At 40.8% G+C, this 24,965-nt stretch overlaps 1 protein-coding gene across 1 annotated transcript; it reads left to right on the top strand.

Moving 5' to 3' along the window:
• Positions 1-4,970: 4,970 nt before the first annotated feature.
• On the top strand, positions 4,971-24,720 carry rela (v-rel avian reticuloendotheliosis viral oncogene homolog A). The gene is made up of 11 exons (XM_061031928.1): positions 4,971-5,282; positions 6,863-6,898; positions 7,063-7,208; positions 11,791-11,936; positions 13,951-14,042; positions 15,712-15,846; positions 18,016-18,120; positions 21,171-21,386; positions 21,478-21,558; positions 21,646-21,729; positions 22,581-24,720. Exons 1-11 carry the CDS (start codon positions 5,276-5,278, stop codon positions 23,429-23,431), a joined length of 1,899 nt encoding a protein of 632 aa, XP_060887911.1. The 5' UTR covers positions 4,971-5,275; the 3' UTR covers positions 23,432-24,720.
• Positions 24,721-24,965: the final 245 nt, after the last annotated feature.

Here is a 24,965-nt window from a genome sequence, read left to right as displayed (position 1 = left end):
TAGGACTATTATGCTGCGTTCACCACGCCTCGGATACTCCAGCTTCTGCTTCTTCTTCGTTCTTTCTCTCGAAAAATAACGACTTAAATAGAGCTTTTAAAGTCACATCTCATAGTTTCCCTCTGTACATTGAGACTGCTAAAACTAAAAGAGCGTGCTTTACTTTGAACTAACGCAAAGCTAACCTTGTCTGTAATTGACTTTCTTATGAAACTATAGCATATAAATCTGAATATAAACTTCCATGATATTATGAATTATTTTTGCATTTGTATATACTGTTTATATTATATTGTATTACATGATATGGCTGCACTTTTTGGAATGCCGGAAGGTCAGAGGTTTGATCCCCAGCTCCTGCAGCCACATGTCTGATGTGTCGTTGGGCAAGACACTTAACCCCAAGTTGCTCCCTCTGCTTCCTCAGCAGCATTATGAATGTGTCACACACAATAAGACCTGTTTCAGGATTAGTTACTTCTGATGGACTCTTTACTCAGCAGCCACCAGTGTGTGAATGTGTAGGTGTGACCTGCTGTGTAAAAGCTCTTTGAGTAATCAGAAGACTAGAAAAGAAATATACAAGCTCAAGTCCATTTACCATTTACTTTAACAGTACCGTCGTATTGCACTGCCTGGCACCGTACCGTTATCATATCGTACTGTGTACCGCAACATATCGTATCTTACCGTTTCATATCTTAACTATTCTGTTTACTATTTCAAATATTTTTATGTTTCATATTTCTACTTGCCTACTTCTCTTTGTGTTGCTGCAATGCCATATTTGTCCTCTAGGGATCAATAAAGGATGATCTTATTATCTTTATTATCTTGTCGCACAAAAAATGTCACAACACCATAATTATTCAATTTATTTTCAATTCAAATAGATATTTAGCTGCAAAAACTATCATCACCGTTATCATTAGACATTCACACACGTTCATTATCTGTTAAAATAATCCTTATTCATTACTCTTATATTGAGCAGCAGTCATATTTCACATTGTCTTCTTGATTGATTTTTGTTGTTTATTGCTCTAAAAAAAACTTGTGATTTCCAACAGTACTTGAAGGCATCAGTGTCAGCAGAACGTTTGCAACAGGTTACTGTAATAGTTTTCATAATAATAATAATAATAATAAGAAGAAGAGGGTTCATTCTAATATATATTTCATACAATCAGCTGGGAAACAAAGTTCTTTTAATAACTTTATTTATTCAGCACTTTTCAAATCACTGCAAAAGCACCATCAGAACAAAGCAGAGGAACCCAAACACAGACGACAAAACCACCAAACAAACATGTTAAAGACCCCTCATCAGAACCAAACAACAACACTGACTACTTACATATTCCTCAGGTCAAGTTTCCAACCAAGGAAACCGGAAATGGGAAAATGTTTGCAAATAGATGCACTTTCACCTTTCTGTTAATGTCAGCGGGTCCTGATTTGTTTGCACAGAGCGCCCTCCTGTGGCCAGAATACGTCACTGGGTGGATTCTGTGAATGTGGCTATTTTTAAGATTGATTTGGTATTTAGAAAAACAAAAGCATGACTCATTTTAATGCAATCAACTGTTAAATGAAAGAATGAATACATACATAAGTATGGTGGCTGAGAAGTGCAAACCAAAATGCCATAATGTGAAACACTTTTGCAAAGCTTGAGACACATTCGTACACATTCTTACATTTTATAAAACACAATTACAAAAGCAAAACCTTTTTTCCAAGGACAAGACAAAGAAAACAAATTGAGAAGATGTGACAAATTTACAAACGACAGAATCTCGGCGGAAAAGGATTGTACCAATTGTGGAAGTACGCTACGATACACTTTATTGTCCCCTTGGGTAAATTTGTCTTTGACTCAAAGAGCTGCCAAACATTCAGCTGCTTCCACTCGAATCAATAAATAAAAACAATAGATAAACACATCCACACAAAAAAGGCACATATCAATACAGAACAACACAAAATATATTGCACGAGATCTGCAAAAACACAACATGAGAGATAAAATAAGAAAGGTAAGATAAAAAGCATACAGGGACACCATGACACTATGGCACCTGGAAGTGATTGAGTGAGCCGTCATTTTGTTTGTTTTGACATAAAGACTGAAAACTGAGAAATGTCTTATATGGACTTTATGTTGATGAATGATGTTTTGTCCGTTTGTGTGGAACCCACCTGAGGTAGTAAGCACAGTCTTTCCGTCAAAACAAATGAATTGACGGCTCACTCAATCATTTCCCGGTCACTTCCAGCATTTGGTAAATTCCCTTTCTGGCACGATGCTGGGGTTTGTAAAGTTGTTTGGAGACTGGCAAAAGTGTTCTGTCGAGTGATTTGCTTCTTGTAAATTTGTTTCTAAAATGTAAAAAGGTTTACCAAAATGTAAAATCGTCTCAAGCTTTGCAAAAGCGTTTCACACTATGTCATTTTGGTTGGCACTTCTCAGCCACCGTACATGTGGGATAAACAAAGAGCAAAACTTGTCTAAAGAAGACATTTGTGAAAATTAAGAAATTGGGCTAAAACTGTTTGTCAATAGATAAATCTTTTACAAAAAAGTTTAAAATTGAGTTGGAGTTTGTTATATTTGAAACAAAATGTTTAAACACTCCCTGCACTAAGCCTACTGGTTAGTGCAGGCGCCCCATGTGTGGAGGCTGACCTGCAGGTGATTCCTTTCCTGCATGTCACTCTCTCTCTCTCTCTCTCTCTCTCTCTCTCTGTCCCTGATTTCTGACTCTATCATCTGTCTTATAAAAGCATAAATTCACCAATATAATATACCTGTCCAAGTTACAGAGACATAAACATTGACCTTTAAATAAAGTGAATACCTGTGTTTAAAGACTGTTGGAGGGGTGTTGGTGGCCAAGTGGTTGGTGCACGCGCCCCATGTGTGGAGGTTGTGGTCCTTCAGGTGGGCGGCCCAGGTTCAGGTCCGACCTGTGGCTCCTTTCCCGTGTGTCATTTCCAACTCTCTCTCTCTCTCGCTTTCTCTCTCTCTCTCTCTCTCTCTCTCTCTCTCTCCCTGATTTCCTATCTCTCCAATAAAGGCCCAAAACGCCCAAAAAGAAATCTTAGAGAAAAACCAATAAAGATTGTTGGAGGAACAGAAGAAGAAACATCACAATGTGGAAAATATCAAAAGATAAATCAAGTGGAAATATTCCTAACCTGTAGCCTTTTTAATAATCTTCAATTGGGCATCATTATCTTCATTATTCCCAGAATTTACAGCGAGTGAACAATTTATGAAATACGTAAAGGAATCTTGTTTCAAACTTTTGTTACATAAATAAATAAATGTAGTATGGCCTTGGATGTTTCTGCTGACACACTGAATTCTTTTGCACCAGTAGAGTAGAAACTTAAAGTGTAGCTCTGTGTGTGAATGAAACACTAAAGAGGGAAACAACCTCAGCCTGATTTGATTCTACAGAAGAAAACAGACTTTATAAGTTTAGATATAAAAGGTGGATCTGCTCTGAGACTTTCTTCCAGGTCATGACTGAAGTCAGGAGTTATGTTGTTGCCTCTCCCACTCGCGACTCTTTTTTTTTCTCTCTCTCTCTTTCCTTTCAAGTGCGTCATCTGGGTATTTCCGCGCTGTTTTGAGTGGGTGGTGGCAAACTGCACTGCAGAGGAAAAGCGACGGAGTTCAGCCGCGTAAAGTTAGCGGCAGGAAACCAGAAGTGCGCCACTTTTCTCTTCAAAACAAAAGCGTGAATTTGCTGAAATACAGATAGCCAATATTAATCCATACTTCAATTAAAATAGATATTTTACAAGAGATAATTGAGTAAGCATATTTATTTAGCATTACATTTAAGTGAGGGATAACTTAAGAATCGTTTCCAGGAATAAATTGGTAAAAGTGAATCCATATTTTTGACATAGCCTATTGTTAAATATTTCTTTAAAGATGAGAAACAGAGAGACTTTCACATTATATACAATGACATGAAATGAAAAAGGACAGACAATCTTCTCTCGTCATTCTTAGGGTTAATTTTATTGCTTAAAAACAATAATCTACTGAACAATGAACCAAACTTCAGTGTTTTTAAGACCTTCTTAAGTTCATCAATATTTATTAAATTATATCAGTGTGCATTGGTTTAATACAACAACTTTTTTTGCCACCTTTGCGAAACATATTTGGGGAGAATGTGTTTTAAAAAATAAAAGATTTTCTGGTGTGCACGATAAACCTTCTCTTGAGCATGTGTCATTCTGCATGCATGATGATTCATCGACATGTGCACACCGTCTGCCTTACTGCATGCTAAATACATGCTCTATTCAAGGGGTTCATCATCTCAGTCTCAGTGGTCGTCTCTCAACCAGAAGGTCAGGGGTTAGATCCCCAGCTCCTGCAGACACGTGTCGATGTGTCCTTGGGAAAGACACTCAACCCCAAGTTGCTCCCGCTGCTTCGTTGGCAGATAAATGTGTATGAATGGGATTATTTTATACTGATGGCCACTTTACATAGCAGTCTCTGCTATCAGTGTGCGATCGGGTAGGTGTGACCTGCGGTGTAAAAAGCATTTTGAGTAGAAAAGCGCTTTACCTGTTCAAGTCCATTTACCATTCACCAAGTCAATTTAGTGTGCACCCTGCCTCATGAGCACGGCTCATTTTAACTTCATTCCTGCCCATGTCCCTTTAGGGGCTCTGCAATTAAGTTAAGTAATTAAAAAAAAAAAAAAAGTTTTTTGTTGACCCGTTAATACTTACGTATAAGTATTACTTAGGCATACGTCATAGTATCATACTTTAAAAAAAAAATCGGACTGAAACTATTAGGCTATAAAAAATAAAATACAACAGGTAGTTCAAAGTATTCTGATTGGACGAGAGGCATTTCATGAGTGCCGATAAAGAGTACAATATCACGGGGGACTTTTCACAATGTGTATCACTCCGCCTGAGCCAGGTGTTATGAATACAATGAGTTAATGTCACAGCTGACAAATCAAAAATACACTACACTCTGTTGTTGTTGTTGTTCTTCTTCTTACCGGAAGTCTTTGTGTTTCGCATTTCCTCCACCTTCACCATCTGCACCGTGCCGTACACAGATGTAGGTGGAGCAAAGGAGGCGACAGAACAGCCCTGTCAAGAAGTTTTTTGGAGAGTCCCCGCAGTTCGCCTTCTTCTTCAGACTTTAATATCGGAGAAAAACAAAAGTTAGAGACTCGGAGAGGTGTACACAGAGGAGCGTGAGTCGGACCCGGACGCAGCTATGGACGGTAAGTGGAGCTGGATTTCACCCTGCTCGACCTGTTTACAAAAATCTTCAGAGTAAGAGTCAGGAGGTGAAACTGTGAAGTGTTGTGCGCACAGGGGAAAGCCCCGCTACCACTGAGGGTTTGCGCATAACAGGAGGGCTCTGCTGTTCCTGGATTGTAAACTATAGCGTTAAGAAGCAAATATATGACGTCACTTTGTGCCTTTTCTTATCCCGACGTAACTCTCGCAGTTTATTGATTCCTCTGTGTGTGAATGTCAAATGGCACGGCTGAACTCAACAGTGACGAGCTGCCAAAAGGCCTGTTGAGTTCAGTACAACGCATGGATTTCATTTTTACGCCAAACCTCATTTAAAAGCTGAGCACATTTATGACTCATGAGCTCGTTCGTGGGAAAACGCGACGTAAAATTCAAATTTGAAAGCTACACTGTCATTGTGGATCATTTATCTTCTTATCGGCTAACATGTTACCAACAAGGCAGCATTATAAACCCGTCATATTGTAGTTGTTGCACGCCGCCCCCCTTTATTCAGCTCACAGGAAATAACACGAGACGAGACGTGACACGAGCTCTGTCGTGGGTCAAATGTACGCCGATGTACAAAGCTCATTCTGATAATATACATGTTGCCCACGCTTCTATTCATATTACTTGTCCTCCTGCCTGCACGTCAAATAACATTAAATAGGCGGTTTTTAAAATGGAGTTTGGTGCGGTGTTTCCCCCCCTTCCCACTCTTTTTCCTTACCAGTGCGCACAAAGTAGGCTGACAGTGTTAAAAATGATGGGTTAAAAACAGAAGAAAGAGACTCAACATGTGTTATGACTGAGCAGTGACGTCATTGTTTATTTAATAACAGTGAAAGTCACACCACACATGCCAGAGATGTGTCTTGATATTAGCCACATTTAGGCAATCAAGATATACATGTACTTTCACAACAGTAGGATTATATGAGGTGACACAAGTGCAATTGGTTCTGTGTGAGTTCAATATAAATAATAATAATTAGATATGTTTTCTGCATTCTGCTAGTTTGGTCTGAGCCTGAGAAGCGAGACATGTTCCAACTTGGAAAGCATCCAAACCATGCTTTCTTAAATGAAACAAGTCCTGCTGGCTGCTGGGTGGAGCCCTGACCACCTCATATTGTGTCACACCTGACTTCTGAATCTCTGCAATTCATTAACTGAGAACCTGAAACCAGATCGCTCAGCCGCCTCCTTCTCTTTGAGGCGGGTAATCCTACACTGATATGACACCCTGCCTGTCATTGTTTACTGTGCTTTTCACTACTTCTTCTTCTTCTGTCCGGCCAGTTTATGATGAGTGATTATATTCCGCTGGGAAACCCTTGGTGTTTCAGTGGCTTTTGACCTCTTTGGACGCTGCGCTGTCTTGTAGTTTTCCACCCTGACAACAACACAAATGACAAACTCTTACTAAACCACAAATATGTGCTGGAAGCTGCTTTGGTTTTTGGCATCTGTGTGTCATGTACTGTAGATATAAACCACTAATTGCTCTAATCTGTAGTTTACAAGGCACCCTTTTTTTCTTTTCTGTCCCCTACAGGTGTGTATGGATGGGGTCTGCCCCCACTCAACCCAGGTGAGACGCCGCTTCCCGTAAATAATCCACGTTTGGGAGAAATCAGTGCACATATATTGACTGTCCCTTTAGCAGACATTTGCACAATCTTTGTTCTCAGGATCGAGAAAAAAAAATGCAGATTCAAAATATATATGTGTGTTGAAGTTGTGTTAATCTCAAAGTCCAATCAGGGAACGCCTTCATAGAGATCATCGAGCAGCCCAAGGCGAGGGGGATGAGGTTCAGGTACAAGTGTGAGGGGCGTTCAGCGGGCAGCATCCCCGGAGAGAAGAGCAACGACACCACCAAGACACACCCAGCCATCAAGGTGAGAGGGGGAGGCAGATTTCCATATCCATTCAATTTAAACTTGAAGTTTATGAGAAATCTACACCTCATGAAAACCTTACCTTTACTGTCATGTAGCAGCCACACTGTTCAAAGAGTTAACGCTCTGCTGACAAGCTAAGATATCGTTGCTAAAAACAAAAAAGACGTTTGTCTTCTGAACGCTTCTCATTTGTTTATTGTCTTGTCTTTGTTCTCTGTCTGAAACTTTCGGCCAGGACTGTCTCGAAAAAGAGACCTCATATCTCAACGAGGATATGTTCCTGGTTAAATAAAATGTATACGATTGTTAAAGCCGGGCAGGGAAAAGACCAAAATGGAAGACTGAGAGACATTCATAGTTTCTTCAAAATGATCACCATGTAGAAAATGATCAAAAGATGAGTCAAGTGAAAATATTCCTCACTCTTAGCCCTTTTAATAATCTTTAATTGTGCTTCATTTTCTTCATTTCCCCACTGAATTCACGGCGTGTGAACAATGTGTCAAACGTTTGTTTTCAGAATCAACAAATAATACTTATTTTACACTAAACATTACATTGAGTGTTAAGATGGTTTTTATAGATATCTATTAGATCAGGGGTTCTTAACCTTTTTGACCTCGGGGCCCAACTTTTCCAGTACAAAGTGGCCCAGGGCCCATTCAAATATTAAAACTGTATTGGTATAATAATTGACCTCACTCTTGGTTTGATTCGTATTCAATAACTAAATCAAATCAATTTACAGTTTAACAAACTAAAAGCTTGTGAAATAAATTACATTATACAATGTGATCATCACAAAGACATTTATTTGTAATGTGTAGTGTCAATCTCTACATACAACAAGATGCCGAACAGGCCAACAATTCACAACACAATTAACAAGGCTAACGTCAGGCTTATTAACACAAAAACACAAAAATAATTTAGAATTAGATTTTAGATTTTACTACTGATAAAAATAAAAATAGGAAATTTGATAAATAAAATCATGTGGTAATAAAATAAATAAATTCAAACAATAAAAGTTTAATATTAAATAAATAAATAAACTGTAAATGAAATTGAAATAAAGTGCAAACGAAAATATAGCTTTAAAACTGCTAAATAATTTGACAATTGCTTCAGCTGTCTTCATTTTTGCATTGCAGAACCAGAACTTGCTCTTCATATCGGTGACAAATGAACAATAACAACAGTCACAACAATAAACTCTTTTTATGATCATCTCTTAATGAGACACTTGGGCCTGCCTCTCAGACATGATCAGATCCAGTCTGGGTGGAATGGGGGAAAGGCTCACTCTCAGAGTAGCCTCCAGTGTTGCTCTGAGTCTGTTTCTGGCTTTGGTCTTAGTTGTGGCCACAATGGAGAATCCTGATTCACACAGGTATGTAGTCGTGAATGGGAGAAGGAGTTTCACAGCCCTCAGTGCTAGACATGGGTACTCCTTTGAGACAGCAATCCAGAAGGAGCCCAGGTCCAGTTTGCCCCACTGCAACTTTAAAGTGCTGTCGGTGGAAACTTCCAGAAGCTCGGATTCCAGATGTGAGGGCAAAGCAACATCATTTTCAGTGGGATCCACAGAAAATGGGTCCAATATCCACATGTGTCCCTCTCTGGGATCCTCAGGAAAGTACTCATCAAATTTCTCTGCCAGTTGTGAGAGATGCTGAGAGACCGAGTCACTGATCTTCACCTGAGGGGTGTTTTCCAAAATGTCAGACAAAAGTGGAAACATGTCCATCCTCTTTTCCTGGGCCCTCTTAGTCCACAAAGCAAGTTTCCTCTTGAAAGCTTGAACTTTGTCTGCAACAAAAAACATGTTGCTATTTCTCCCTTGAAGTGAGATGTTCAGCTGGTTCAGCAATGAAAAAATGTCACAGAGGTAGGCAAGTTTAGCTGTAAACTTCGTGTTGGCATAGTAATGTGCAAGAGGAGATTTTTTCTCAGTCAGAAAAGAGAAGACCTCATTCCTCAGTTCAAACAAACGGTTGAGGACCTGTCCTCTTGAGAGCCATCTCACCTCACTGTGATAGAGCAGCTGGACATGATCTGCTTCTATGTCCTCACAAAGCTTGGCAAAACATCTGGAGTTCACAGCATTATTTTTAATGAAGTTGATGGTTTTCACACTTACATCCATCACCTCGTTGAACTCTGGTGACATCTTTTTTGATGCAAGGCTTTCACGGTGGAGGAAACAGTGGGTCCATTTAGCTTCTGGTGCACGATCAAGTATCTGCCTGATGACGCCGTGATGCCTGCCAGTCATTGACGCTGCACCATCACTGCACACCCCAACACAGTTCTGCCAGTCCAGGCCGTTCTCAGTGAAATACTCATCCATGCAGCGGAAACATTCCTGAGCCGTAGTTCGTGTTGGTAGCTCTCCACAAAACAGTATGTCTTCGTGCAAACTACTGTCCCAGCGATAGCGAATAAAAACCAGCAGCAGTGCAGCATTTGTAACATCAGTGGACTCATCTAGTTGCAAAGAGAAAAATGGGCTACTTTGTATTCTTTCCAGAAGCTGATGTCTGATATCTGAGGCCATGTCCGCGATACGGTGACTCACAGTGTCGTTTGAGAGTGGGATGGTCAGCAGCTTCTTTGCAGCAGCCTCTCCGAGCATCTCACGGCACATATCCACAGCGGCAGGCAGAACCAATTCCTCCGCTATGGTGAACGCTTTCTTACTCTGTGCCACACGTCTGGCTACGAGGTAGCTGGCTTTCAAAGCACATTTAGAATTACCTGTCAGTGACACGACAGACATTTTCTGCATCTGAAGTCCATTTTCTTTTCTCTTGAAAAATTCCACCGGCTTTCCCACGAGCGTTGGATGTTTGGTTTCAAGATGCCGCTTTAATTTTGAAGGCTTTAGTGCTTCGTTTGATAGCGCAAGTCCACACTCAACACACTGAGCTCTTGGAGTTGCCTCGGTACCTCCGTTCACAAATCCGTACTTTATAAAGTCCGGATTGTACCTGCGCAATATTTTTGCCTTTGTGGGGGGTTTGGCACCACTTTCCTCTTCATTTTTTCTTTTCAAAAACTTCTCCATCACTTTCTGACTTCACTACAGGCTAACGGCTCACCGAGTGTCTTCTTCTGCTTATTGGAGCTTGTTAAACAACTGACTGGCGCATTACCGCCACCAAGTGGTGGGAAGCGGTATTGTAGCTGAGCATCTGATGGATAACCTGCGGTTTGCGGTGCGGTGCCGCGGCCCCCGCGGCCCACAGGTGCAAAACGGAAAGTTTTTTGCGGCCCTCTAGGTGGCGCTCGCGGCCCAAGTGTGGGCCGCGGCCCCATGGTTAAGAATCACTGTATTAGATAACACGGCCTTTTAAACGACAGGAAATAAAGTGAACGTTTCGGGGCAGAGGCTGAAGATGATGAACGGCCTTTATTAGATAAAATACAAAACATGACATTAATCAGAGGCAGCTTTATTGGCTGTGTATGTTAGCACGATAATGTTGTAGTCACTGAAACTGACGCCAAGTCGTGACTCATGATCCTCATCAGGGTGTGTCTACTGGACTCATCTCAAAAATGATTAGCACAAAATGTCAAAGAAGTGCCAAGTCTCAAATATCAGGAATTCTTCTTTAACTTAAAAACACAGTTCATTTGGGTTACCCAAAAACCCACTTCAGCTCTTCTATTTTTTATCCCTCCATTCTGATAAAAGGCTGAGAATCTCTCCAACCAGTGTTCATCTTTATTATACATTATCATATAATTCCTCTTAATGTTCCTTCAGTTATGTCCATTGACAATCTTTATCACAGCAAAAATCCAAGTGATGCTCAGTAGTGCAGCCGGGGAACTATGCCGTGCGGAAACAAGCCGTTTAGCGACCCATGCAGACTCATCCTGGGATTACTCTGACAAAATTTTACCTCATGATCTGAAACTTTGCCCACGTTTAGTCTGGGCATCAAGCTTTCTCCTTTCTCTGACAGTAGATTGGATTTAGTACATTTTCATTTCCTTTCAAGCAAGTGCATCTTTGGCGAGATCAGTACCACACAAGACCACTGTAGGTAAAAATTCACCACATTTTCACATTTCCTGTTGTCAGTCTGTGAAACCTACAGAGCAGCTTTGCATGATTTTTATCTGATTCTGGTGTCAGCCTCATTTCAGCCTCTGACTGAAACTGTTCGTTTCAGCTGCTGTCTCTTTAAGGCCCCACCCCTCCCCATGAGCCCACTTTCTTCTGATTGGTCAGAACGCTGCAGGGCTGCCAGGGGGGAGGGCTGCTCTCCAGTGCTGGGAGAAGAGAGTCTATGTAAGAGGTTTCACAGGCTTACGTAGAGGCTTGAAGCCGTCTGGTGAAATTCACTGAACTATCATGTGTGGGACAAGCCGTTTAGCGCCCTCTGCAGACTCATCCTGCTATTACTTCAACAAACGTTTACCTCATGATCTGAAATTTTGCCCACGTTTAGTCTGGGCATCCAGCTTTGTAAGATTATACGCAAGTTTTAAAATGGGGATCAGTATAGTAGGTCGACTTGCCTGCCTTTAAGAATCTTTAAAATATTACAAATCTCTCCCACAGGTGCACAACTACAGCGGCCCCCTGCGTATTCGTATCTCCTTGGTGACGAAGAACCCACCACACAAGCCCCACCCCCACGAGCTGGTCGGGAAAGACTGCAAACATGGATACTACGAGGCCGACCTGCAGGAGAGAAGAATACACAGGTAGAGAGGAGAGTTCATGTCTTTACTACATGTGACAGAAAGTGAAGGTTTAAAAAGTAGACAGAATTTTCTCGGGGTGGAAGCTGCAGCTGTGATTCAAAACAAGGCAGCGTTTGTGAGAAAACTGACCCAGATAAGGACAGGAGACGGTATGTTTACTGTCGCCTTGATAAAAGTTGACTCCAGTTTCATCCTGGGTTTGGAGATGAGTTAAATATTAACTCCTGACGACGAGAGGAAGTCACGTCTGCTCACCAGCTTTTCTCTCAGTCCAGTATCCCGCATGACTTTAAAACCATTACATTACATTACATCAGGCTCATTCTAACGGAAACCCTTACACCAAATCAAATCCTTAAATAACCTGGAATCAGCCCTTTAAATATTCATTAAAAAAGAAACATAAACAAAAGAACCGCCTGGAAAAACAGAAGAAGAATATTTTTTGCGAGTAGAGACGCTGCCCGTAAAGCTGTCAATGTCCCTTTTATTGCTGGTACATTGTTTGATTCATAGAGGGTAACTTCATTTATACAGCACCTTTAAAAATAGATGTCAGACAGAAAAGAAAAAAACAGGAACTCATGATGAGCATCGATACTCAGAACCACTGGAAAGTAGTCTGTAGAAATTCAAATTTTTACAAAATGTAAAAGCAAAAGATCAACAAGAATAAATGTAAATGAATGACTGGAATAAAAACAATAAGTCTGAAAGGCTGTTGGGAGTCAAAGCAGTAAAACTGTGGACATGAGTGAAAGGACTTAAACAATGAGAGTAAGGTTAAAGATCATAAGAAGTGGAGTGGAGTTTCAACCCAGTCTGTCCAAGCAGACGGGATCGAGGAGCGTCTAACTCAATAACATCACCTCTTAAATAAACTCAAAGAGCATCGCTAACTTTACAGGTCTGATAAAGGACACTTTGACATTTAAGGTCTTTTAGAAAAGTAATGAACCAGCCTGTATTACATCATAAGAGCGCTCTACCTGTGCGGAGGGAAGCTCATGTCTTTGTCGGGAGTGTGTTGCAATTCAAACAAACATTGTGTTCTGCCCTCGGCTGTCAGTGCTGTGATTCATGGTGAGTAAGTTTACCTGTTTATATCACTCGGATGTTTTGATGACATGCATTTCATCTGGAAATCGTCATCACAATATCAGCTGTAAGCCCTAAATAAAGATCTGTATGTCCTGTTCACGGCAGAAAATCCTCTGAAATAATGAGTCACAGGACATTTTAGCAAGAGAAGCAAAGATTTGTTGACTTTATTTGCCTCATGTTGAGTACATGAAGAAAGTGGGTTTACACTTTAATTCACCACAACGTTTCGACCAGAGGTCTTCAAGTGATCATTTTTGAACGCCTCGAAGGCTCCTGTCAGACGGGGATTCAAACCAGGAAGCTTTTCGCTGTCAGGCAACAGCGCTAACCACTGCGCCACCGTGCCGCCCCCTACTAAAATATGATTAAACAAAACACTCTTTTTTTTAATGATTAAAGTACTCAAGGCTCCACCAATCAGGACATACAGTATAAGAGAAACTAAATATCAACAAGTAAAATCAGTTTTTTTTAAAAATCACAAATTCTATTGGCTGCTAGATTAAATTGAATGTCTGTTTATGAAACTGCATGATCACCAGTATTTATCTGCAAAATGTAACCATCATGATCCTCACATTTGGGCAGAGCATTTAAAGTGAAGTATTTTTCTACTTAGACTCAGCTCTCCTTAAATTGTCTTCTTAACTCGCGGATGTGGTCGCTGACCCGCAGTGATGAAGCTCTATTATTTTTAAATGTGTTTTTTTATGGGAGAATAACTGACCACAGTAGAAATGGAAAGTGTTTTTTTTTTAATCATGCTTTTATGTTGGATTTTATTCTGTTGTCTCATTATAACACACACGAGACTAGCTTATAAAATACTACAGCGGTGGTTAACGAAAGAGGACGTGCATGCTTCAGTGTGTTCTGCCTGGTTTCGCTCTGACACAGTGTGTGCTTTCAGTTTTCAGAACCTGGGCATACAGTGTGTGAAGAAGAAAGATGTGAATGAGGCCATCGTTTGTCGGCTGCAGACCAATAATAACCCCTTCAACAGTAAGTGATCATGCTTGAAATTGAGTGTGAAGCACAAAGCGCTGTCTGTCTTTTTGCCCTTTCTCTGTTAAATCTGTCATTATAGTGTAAAGAGTTATCTCGCATTGTGGGAGGAGTCCCTGAATGTCCCAGCCAAATGTAAAAGACAATTATTGAACTAAAACTGATATTTAAATGTAGATTTGGTAGTGAAATTTGAAAGTTGGAGAAGTGAAATAATTCTCTGCTATATTTTCTGAACTGAATACACAAACTTTACTCAAAGAAAAAATGGGTCCCTGGAACAATGTTTGGAGCTAAAAAGCTACCAGGAGAGTTACATTTTCACTGTTGCAGAGGTAGAAATATAGCTTTAATAGAACTAGTTAAATAGGCTAGGTTAGGAGTTTACTTTTTATCGTCGATATTTTAGTAGCTAGTTAACTAGAAAGTTTATTTGCACAGTAAATAACAAGCTAATTAAGTAGTTAGCAGTCAAGCTTCTTTATTTGTCTCAGGAAAGAAATAGATATCTAGGTAGTTAGCTAGAAACTGGGCAGTTAGCAGTTTAGCTTTTAACTATGAAAAAAATAATTACCTAAAGATAGTAAGTACTTAATCTTTAATAATGGTCTTGTAAAGAACTAGCTTACTAGGGAGACATATAACTATTATAGAACTTGCCAAAATAGGATGTTAGCAGTTTGACTTTTATCAAATGTGTTTTAGGAACAAGGTAGTTAGCATTCAGCCGTTTATATTTGTCTAGTAAAAAACTAACTTACTACGTAGAAGTGTAGCTTTTATAGAAATAGCTAAAAAGGCTTTATTTACCTTTTATTGTCTGTTTTAAGAACTAGCTAACCAGGTAGTTAGTAGTTAGCGTTTATGATTGCTGTCTCAAGTTATAGCTAAGGCTAGTTATACATTTAGCATTTATATCGCTAGTAAAGAACTAGATATCTATGCAACTAGTTAGCTAGAAACTGGGCAGTTAGCAGTTTAGCTTTTATATTCGTATTGTAAAGAACTTTCTAACGAGGTAGTTATCACTTTAGCTTTTGTCTAAGTTGCGCTAAAGAACTAACTAAACAGTTAGCATGTAAAACTACAGCCAAGAAAAAGGTGACAACTGTTTATCTTTTATAGATGTCCAATGAAGAACTATCCAACTAGGTAGGAGGTAGGTTGTCTTAGCTGTGTTAAATACTAGCATAGATTGTCAGAAAGCACAAAAACTCTCAAGCTTTAGTGTTATCTTTTGTGACCTAAAAACACACAAATACACCAATATAGAGTTAAATAAATAACTGGAAGTGTGGTTAGGGTTAGATTAATATTTTGACTCCATCTCCTTAGATTAATAAAACAATAATCATTCTCAAATGTGTAGCTAGTTTAGCCTTTAGCTTTGGTGTTTAGAAAGCCAGCTAGCTTGTTAGTTAGCAAGAGAATTCACAAACTCAAATGCAGGAAATTGTTTTGATTAGTCAAGAACAGGTTAATTGTATTTTAACCACACAAAGAATATTTATACAGTTATAATAACAGGAAAGTAGTGTGACTTGTTACTTTCCTCTTCGTCTGCTGTTCATATACTGATAGCATACATGTGACAGGATGCCAGGCTGTCTTTATCTGTGGCCTGATTGTGCACTCCACCCTTCCCTCTGCTGTGTTTTGGCTGCAGTTCCTGAAGCGAAAGTGTGGGAGGAGGAGTTTGACCTGAATTCAGTTCGGCTTTGCTTCCAGGCCTCCATCTCTCTGTCCACAGGGGACTTCATTCCTCTGGAGCCTGTGGTATCGCAGCCCATTTATGACAACAGTGAGTGCACAACACATCCACGTCATACCAACGAGTTCATTCTGAGTGTAAAGGAGTCAACTGCATGCACATTCTTCCATTCTCATATTATCACTTTGGGGATAAAAGCAGCTGATATTAAGTATTACAGATGCAACTGTTAATTTATCGACTGTTTTGTTAATTGATATATCTATGTGAATTCATGTTTTCAATGGAAAATACTGAATCTTTAATTTCACCGACTTAGATCAGCATATTTTTCAGTTTCATCACTCCTCTGCAACAACAAGTTGAATACATGTTGACAAAAATAGACATGTCAGGATGTCATCTTGGGCGAAAGGGAAACTGTGATCACCATTATTATGCATTTTCTGACATTTACCATTAAATCCGGTGTAGAAGACGCACTTTTAATACCTATGCACTGGTGTGACCAATATTCCAGTATAAAATACAGACACGTGGCATAATATCCACGAGTGCAGCCGCCACTATCAAACACTGTACTCCATCAGACATGACTGAAAATTGATCCCCAGTCATTGTGTATTGGAAGCTGATTTCAAGCTTTGCTGGGATACAAATAGCGACACAGACCAGTCTGGCTGTGCAACTTTTTAACATCTTTTCTCCATCACCACGTTATAACCATGCATCTTAAGAAAACGGTGGTATATATATTGATTGGAAAACTCCTTGATTAAAGTTAACAATGACCAGCTGTGTTGGGCAGCACGACTCACAGGCTGTGGGTCTGTACTTCACAACTTTCACCGAAGGCTGAGAACTCCATACCGTACTGCAGCTAGTAGGAGTGCACACTCCATGAAGCAAAAACAGATGGTACTAAAAGAGCGACACAGCTACACAGAAAGTACAACGCTAAACACAACAGAAATGGTCACCCAGGACGACATTTGAAACCTTTTTCTTTCTGGGAGACCCGGTGGTAGACAAATAACAACAGATTAACCAACAATTACAAAACACCCCAGTTGTAGCCCTAGTGACTGTGCATGCTTTTTCATATCTTTTAAATCACATTATAATAATATTATAATAATCGCATGACTTTTCTCCCGTATTTTAGCGTCAGAGTAAGCTGGTCAACTTTAAGTTATTTCTTATTAAACATCAGCATGTGAAGTCTCACTTCAGCCTTTACATCTCCTGCAGCCTGAAGTTCCCTCTGACATCTTTGTTCCTCTTGCAGTTTTACTTTTCTTCTCAGCCTGAAGGTATTTACAAGAATCACACAGCACAGAGGCTCAGTGGTTAGCTCGTATATAACAAGAAGCTCCTGTGGCCTGTTGGTTTGTGTTGAGTTTCTCTGACCTCAACATATACGTTATATATAAATGATAAGAGTGATTATCTTTAGTCACTGTCAACAGCTCTACTTAGACATTTGGAGACAACTTGAAGAGAAATGAGTCGATCTTTTGAGTAAAAAATGCTCGGGAATAAATCACATTGTCATAATATAAAGTTTTCAACACTCACATTTACAGAAATGAGTTTAGTCAACAATAGTTATCATATTCTCTCTACGTTCTCACGGTACGTTTTTAGTGGGCATGTGTCATTATAGTTTGCATGATTGATTCTGTTTGTTTTATTACGTATTTTACGATTATTATAAAGTGCCTCATACAGAGCACAGATAGCCTAACGGTTATGTCGCGTGTCTTATGTATGGAGGCTGCGGTCCTCGTCACAGCGGCTGTGGGTTTGGGTCCCCCCTTTGCTGCGTGTCGCCCTCTACTCTTTCCTCTCAACACTTCCTTTCACCTGTCCTGCCAAATAAAGGCAAAAAGAAAAAAAGTGCCTCATATACATGCGTGATTATGGAGCCTCCATGCAAAATAAAGACAAATGCTTCATGTACATTCAAAAGAGAATATCCTGCAGCGTTCTCACATCAGCTCACTCGGATGTGCTGCGGAAAAAATACTAAAGGGGTCATGCAGGAGAAACTGCCGGTGAAGTCAGAGTGAAAAATTCAGCGGTTTGCGTTCACACATACAGCTCTTACTGGAAATATCCAGAGTTCTCTGCCTGGTTAAATATCTATAAAAGGAGTCTATTGTCAGTTTACAGTATCGTGTTTTAAGAGGATTTTGACAGTTAATCTGTAGCCTTATATATCTATTCATTCACAAACGATTTTTTTCCGTCTCACAGGGGCCCCAAACACGGCCGAGCTGAAGATCTGCAGAGTCAACCGCAACTCTGGAAGCTGCAAAGGGGGCGATGAAATCTTTCTGCTGTGCGACAAAGTGCAAAAAGGTACATTACGATAATGACTGTACTGTATGTGCATTGAAAAACATGTCGCACAACACTGAACACCTACTTTCATATTTCACTTTCTAAAAATAGAACGAAGGAGTGACTAAGCAGATGTGAAGCTTGAAATATATCTGGAACGGAAGAGGTGTGAGCTTTTAACACCTACCATGTATCTGTTGCAGTGACAGTACACGGGACCATTTTCTACTTCGAGCTACAAATAGAAGCCTAACTCTCAGAATAATGTGTGTACTGCATTCTGCGATTACCGAGAAGTCTGTAGTTGCACATTTGCTTTCAATGTTTGCACAGAGTAGATGATGAAAAAGACAACCCTAATACAGGAGCAGCACGAGAGAAAAGTCTTAAAATGCTTGTAACAAAATTCTAGAAACTTGAAGGTTTACAAACGTCCATTAATAGAGTATGGGACGGTGGGTAGAGGTGGAAATCAGAGAGAGAGAGAGTGGGGAGTGATATGCAGGTAAGGAGCCATGGATCAGATTCAAACACAGGCCGCTGATTGAGGAGTACGGCCTCTGTACATGGTGCGAGCGCACTAACCACTATGCTACTGGAGCCCCCAAAATATTTAAGGTCTGACAGCCAAATAAAACCTTTTATTTTAATAGTAGAAAATTAGGTTAATAAAAATGAAAACAAACTCTTCAAATACACTCTCAGGTATTGACTCAGTAGCTACAGTTAATCGTTGTGTAATAAATGTTATTAAGTCAGTTAATTACTTAATTACTTACCACTTTAACACTCATCCTGTAATCGTCACCTGTGCGTTTACATTGTTCATAAAAATAATGTTGTGATATGGTAGTTTGTGTTTACATTGTGTGGTAACCTTCAGTTGTAGTAGCCGACAGCCGAAGTTTGCAGGGGCGGTAAACATTTCCATGGTAATAGCAGGCTCCAGCCTATCATAGATTTCACTGTGACACTGTAGGATTGTGGGTATTGTAGTTCTTTTTTCCAAGAGATCAAGAATAAATTGTGTTTTTTGTAGACTGAAGTCGATATCATACACAAAACTGAAATTGATGTTAGTGCTACTTTATTAGAGTTGATGTTATTTGTTATAATTTATCAAAATGCTTCATACTGCAATATCTGTCTTTCTGTCAGATTTGCAGGGGGGGGGGGGGATAAAATAATCATGGCTTCTAGTTTGCATTAGAAACCTCTCTGGTCTCAGATAACACTTCATGCATTCAAACAGAGTGAAGTGATTCTTTCTTTGATCACCATTATTTCCCTCACGAGACGTTTTTGTTGTGTGTCGGTGTTTCGTGTCTGTAATATAAAACAAAACAGTTGCATGATCTCTGTGAGTGACTTAAATCACGAATCAAGAACTCTCTTCCTCTATTTGGACGTCCACTTCTCCTTAATCCTGCTTTTCTAATAGATTGATGACACGCTGTACGTGGAAAGTGGAAATTAACTTCTCACCACTGTGTTCCTGTGCCTGAAGAATCACCACTTCCTGCATGGATCTTTATCTGCTGATATAAACTCCAAATCTGTAACTTTGGGCCCTCCTTCACTTTGTAAAATCAGCTTGATCTTTTCCTCCGTTTTATTTTCTTGGTATTCCTAATTGACAAACAAACAAAAAAGTATGATCACTTCATATTATACTCTTCTTATGAACTAAAATGAGTCTCCTATAGAGCTCAACAGTGTGATTCCAGAAGTAAAAGTCCCCTTCATTTTCTCTATAGCGGATTTAATTATCAGCTATGATGTCATAACCATCACAGGTAGACTGACCACGAGGTACCTGAGTGTGAAACGATGGTCTACGCTCCTTTAGGAGACACAAAAGTGTTTGATATCAACCTCGTTTTAAGAAAAACATGGTTTATTTACGATATCTGGGAGAAGAACTACACTACCCAAAATCATGGTGTCACAGCGATGTCTCTGATTGGTGGAGCTCACTGTTACCATGGCAATGTTTCCCGCCCCTCTGTGCTGTATGCGAATGGACAGTTTTGCTAGCATGCTAGCTAATTAGTTAGCTAACAGGAAATGTACTAATAACCATATTACACTGAGATGAATGTAGTTTATATATTCAACAACACGAACTACAAGATAGTTCAACACATGTATTAACAGTATAAAAACGATAATGACTAAAGTTACATTTTAGAAGAAGAGGTGTTACTCGCAATGGATTGTGGGACGCGTAGTTCCTTGACTCTAGAAGAAAATAATGTACTCGGTCTTCTACCTTTTCCTCGCTTTTTTAATGCTGTTTTTGCGCTGAATCAAAAGGTTTTATAGTCACTAATATTGGTGTAGCTGGTTGTCGTGGTTACAGGCTTCAACCTCTTGATATCAGGATATTGTGAAATGTCAACGAAGGATTTATTTGAACGGGAAAATGTACTTGCGGAACCAGAGTCTCAGAAAAAGCTGGCGGTCACTGTTGACCTCTATTGCTGTTGTTGTTTGAGGTTTGATTATTATTATTAAGTCTCTGTGCTATTTGTTTTGTAGTTCAGTCGTGCAACGCTCCCCTGAGTGATCAAAGGTTCAGACTGAGTCGTGGTGCACATTACATCATCGTATTACAAAACCCTGTGAACTCTGAGACCAGGACTACATGACTTAACAAAACTTCTCCTACTCTCTCAAAGACTCTGTCTTGTAGCTGTTCTCCTCACAGTGGAAACATCCCAGTTTTACTTTAAACATACGTCCTGTTACCTGAAATTTAACAGCTGCAGCTTTCTACAAATATCTCAAATGAAAGACTAACTTGTGTCTTTTTATGCCCAGGCCCTATACGTATATGTGTCTAAATAATGAAGGTACAAAAGTGTCTTTAGTCACACACATTACGTTGCTGCATTCTCACATCGGCTCAAACAATACTAGGGGTCTGGCAGGAGAAACTCCACGTGAAGTTTGCATTCACACATACACAACATCAGGAGTTTTCTGCATGTCTGAAAGCCCTACATAAAGAGTCTATTGTCAGTGTGTGTATCTTCTTACATTTCCCATGTTCTGTTTCTCTGTAGAGGACATCGAGGTGCGTTTCTTCCAGGACTCCTGGGAGGGGAAGGGAACTTTCTCCCAGGCTGACGTGCACAGGCAGGTGGCCATCGTCTTCCGCACGCCTCCGTATCGCGACACCAATCTCTCCGAGCCCATTCGAGTAAAGATGCAGCTCCGCCGACCCTCCGACCGCGAGGTCAGCGAGCCCATGGACTTCCAGTATCTGCCTTCTGACCCAGGTAAGTGGCACACTGCTATTTACGTATGAAGCTTCTCACAAAAAGGTTTCTCTCTTATCTCATCATGGCTTTCTTTGAACCTCCCGTGTAGATGAATACAGGCTGAGTGAGAAGAGGAAGCGTACAGGCGACATGTTCCAGAGCCTGAAGCTGGGGCCCATGCTGTCCACTGGTGTGTTGTTGATGGGATTTAAGAGTAATCATATTCTCTTTTTGTACTTTCAGGGTAATTTAATGTTTTCTCTGTCTGCATTTTTAGTGTCCATTCCTCAAGACAGACGCCACATAAGCCCGGCGAGGAGAACAGTCACGGCCAAGCCTCCATCAATGAGCGCACAAGCCGGTGAGCGGTGTTACAAGTGTTTATCACAAAGCTTCAGTTCCGATGACTCGATAAAGGGCATTTAGTAATCTGCTGTTAATGAATAGAACACAGCTGCTGTTTTCACAGTCAGATAATAGATCTATCAACCCGCTGAAAGAAGTCCGCTTAATTTACCATCGTCACGTTTATTGTGCTGAAAAAAGGAGCAGAATCAAAAGTTTCAAAAGGATTTTATATTGAAATCCTTCATTAGGAATATCCTCTTGAGATGTGTCGTCATGTTCTCGAGGGGATCCTGCACAGTGTCAATCCATTTATTGATTCAAAAAAAATGAAGAAAAAGAAATAAACAACACGTTCCCCTCGTTCATTTCTCACAGTGTGCCACTCTCTGAAACCATTGACCTCTACTGTGCAGCACCTGCTGATAATCAGCATGGGTTCACGGTGCCACCCAGTGGTCAGACAAACAAATGAAAAACACCAAAATGGCTCCAACATGCAGTATACGATATGGTGTATGTTAGACTTAAACACCTCCCATCTGCTCACCCTGTTAGGATTTATTTCAACTATTACTACTTCCAAAAGTTAATAAATGTTTGTTTATTTTACATGGACACATCCAATGAGCATTGCTTCTTATATGAAATACAAAGTAGAGGCCATGCATTCAGGTTTCTAGACGTAGCGTCCCCTCTCCCTGACTCGGATGAAAACAGAAGCCGTACAGACTTAGTGATACTGTACTAATACTTCTTCCTGTTTCTGTTTCAGTGGCTTTCATTGATTTGTGGATCATTTCCTCTGTAGTGAATATTTTTGTGCTGTGAAAGATTTTCATTGCTTCTCATGTTTGTGTTGTGTAGTCCCCCCGGTAGCTGTGGTGCCCCCTAGTGCCGGAGCAGCCAAACTCCAGCCCTCCTACCCCTACAATCAGCCGGGCCAGCTCTTCTCTGTCCAGCCCAAAGTGGAGTCCTCCCCCTCCATCTCTGCCGTGACCACGAGCCAAGCATGGAGGATCATGGAGAGCCTGAGCCTGGGCACCCAGCCCAAAGCCACCCCAGTGCCCAACTTCACAACGAGCCAGCCACAGGCCCCCACCTCTTCTGCGACTGCATCCACCGCCAACCAGGAATTCTCAACCGTCAACATGTCAGACCTTCACAAGTACTTCCCCATGTCCTCGGCGATCGCTCAGGAGCAGGCCGCCCCTCACGGTAGCGCGACAGCCTCGCAGGCGGGCGGCTCCTTCACCCTGCAGGGCTCTCAGTTCCCGGTGGACTCCCCGCTCTTGGACGACGATGTCACAGGGTTCCCGAGCTTTGATGAAACCCAGGCCCGAGGCACTCTGGACAGCCTCAACATGGATGACTTTGAGGACCTTCTGAACCCTTCTCTCATCGGCGACAGTGGAAACAACATGGTTTTATCTTCATGCCAACAAGCTGTCCCTCCCTCTGCTCAGAACGGTGCAGCCGCATCCCAGAACTCCTTTGACCCGACGAGCAACCCGGGGAGCACCTGGATGAATTACCCCAACAGCATCGTCAACTTGCTCCAGAACGAGGTAATGATCGACCTCCCACCCGCCAACAACAACCACAGACCACCCGTCCTGGACGAGTTTGACGAGCTGATGTCGGCTGATGAGGATCGTCTCATTTCCATCTTTAACAGCGGGAGCCAAGCCAGGTTTGCCTCAGGACACCCAACTTAAAGTTTGTCTGAGCGACTTCAAGTCGGACAAATTTACAAGAACCACTTGTATCTGACTCTTTTAGCTTTCAGAAGTAAACTCCTTTATAGTCAATAAAGGAACCAAGGTGGATATGGAGTCCTGGAACGGACAGGAAGCAGGGACACTGCGAACTGTGGAGGTTAAAATACTGGCAAAGACTCTTTGCTGGTATTCAACAAGTTTGCCAGGCCTTATATAAAACAAATGATCAACCACAGGACTGAACATTGATTGAATTTTCTTTGCTAAGCTCGTGTTTAGCATCAATCATGAACTATTTTAACCACTGTGTCATCAGATGTGTTCTGCCTACAAAGGCTTGTTTTATAACGACAATCAAATCAGGATGCTGTTCAAGAAAGCAAGATTAGTCAAAGTTCAGTATGTTAACTCTGAGTTCATGTAGACCTATTCTGCTGATCCCCATTTTAAAACTCACATATAATGTTACAATGCAAACGATACCCAGACTAAACGTGGGCAAGGTTTCCCAGGATAAGTCTGCAGAGGGTGCTAAACGGCTTGTTCTGCAATATTTTTTGCGATATTTCCCCCGATATGAAACAAAGAATTTCCCCAGCCGGCTTCAAACCTCTACACAAAGCTGTTGAAACCTTACATAGACTCTCTTCTCCCAGCACTGGAGAGCAGCCCTCCCCCGGCAGCCCGGCAGCCCCGCAGCGTTCTGCCTCCCTCCCAGAAGGCTTCCAGAGAGCTGGCCAATCAGAAGAAAGTGGGCACATGGGTTGGAGGGCCTTAAAGAGACAGCAGCTGAAAAAAAAAACCCATTTCAGGCAGAGGTTGAAATTAGGTGTTTTTGTAGACGCCAGTATCAGATCAATGAGGAGTTTGTTGTGCTACAAATCATGCAAGGCTCCTCAAGAGGTTTCACAGACTGACTACAGGAAAACTAAACATTAGGAGAATATAGGATCTTTTAAGAGTGGTGTTACCTAGTAGGAATACATTTCTTCTATTACTTAGCTTTTTGGGAAGCTGAATTGTAACCTATTTAGTTAGCAAGCTAATGGTGGCTACGCTACCCCCCCCCCTTTCCCACAGCACTGTAAAACATTACACAACGCATTTCACAGTAATGTTAGCGAGGAAGTGGTTGATGCTAACAATGCTAACGGTAGCATTTATACATCCTTAAACCAGTACAGCAGTAGCTAATGTGTGACCTAAAATGTTTGTAAAAAATAAGGCTCTTAATCAAGATTTTTATGCAGCCTTTTTAAACACACATTGAAGTCCTTAAGTTTTAACGTCTTTTCAGCAGCAGCACAATCATCCCTACGACATTATTAAAGCATATATAGACCTAAAGGAGACAGACAGAGGATGGGAAACTATTCAACGTTTCTTAAAGTGTAAACGTCTGTTTCCCTCCACACAGGGTCGACAGATTCACTGTTGGTTTTTCCTGAATTGAGGGCCGTATGCATCGCTGAAGTCTCTAAATGTTTTCCTGTTGGAGTTATTTTCTGTGCATCATGTGTAAGCACGTTAT

Source organism: Labrus mixtus, chromosome 23, assembly GCF_963584025.1.
Source record: "Labrus mixtus chromosome 23, fLabMix1.1, whole genome shotgun sequence".
Classification (NCBI taxonomy): Eukaryota; Metazoa; Chordata; class Actinopteri; order Labriformes; family Labridae; genus Labrus; species Labrus mixtus.
The sequence above is the reverse complement of the archived record's forward strand: the minus strand, read 5'-3'. Positions and strand labels throughout refer to the sequence as shown.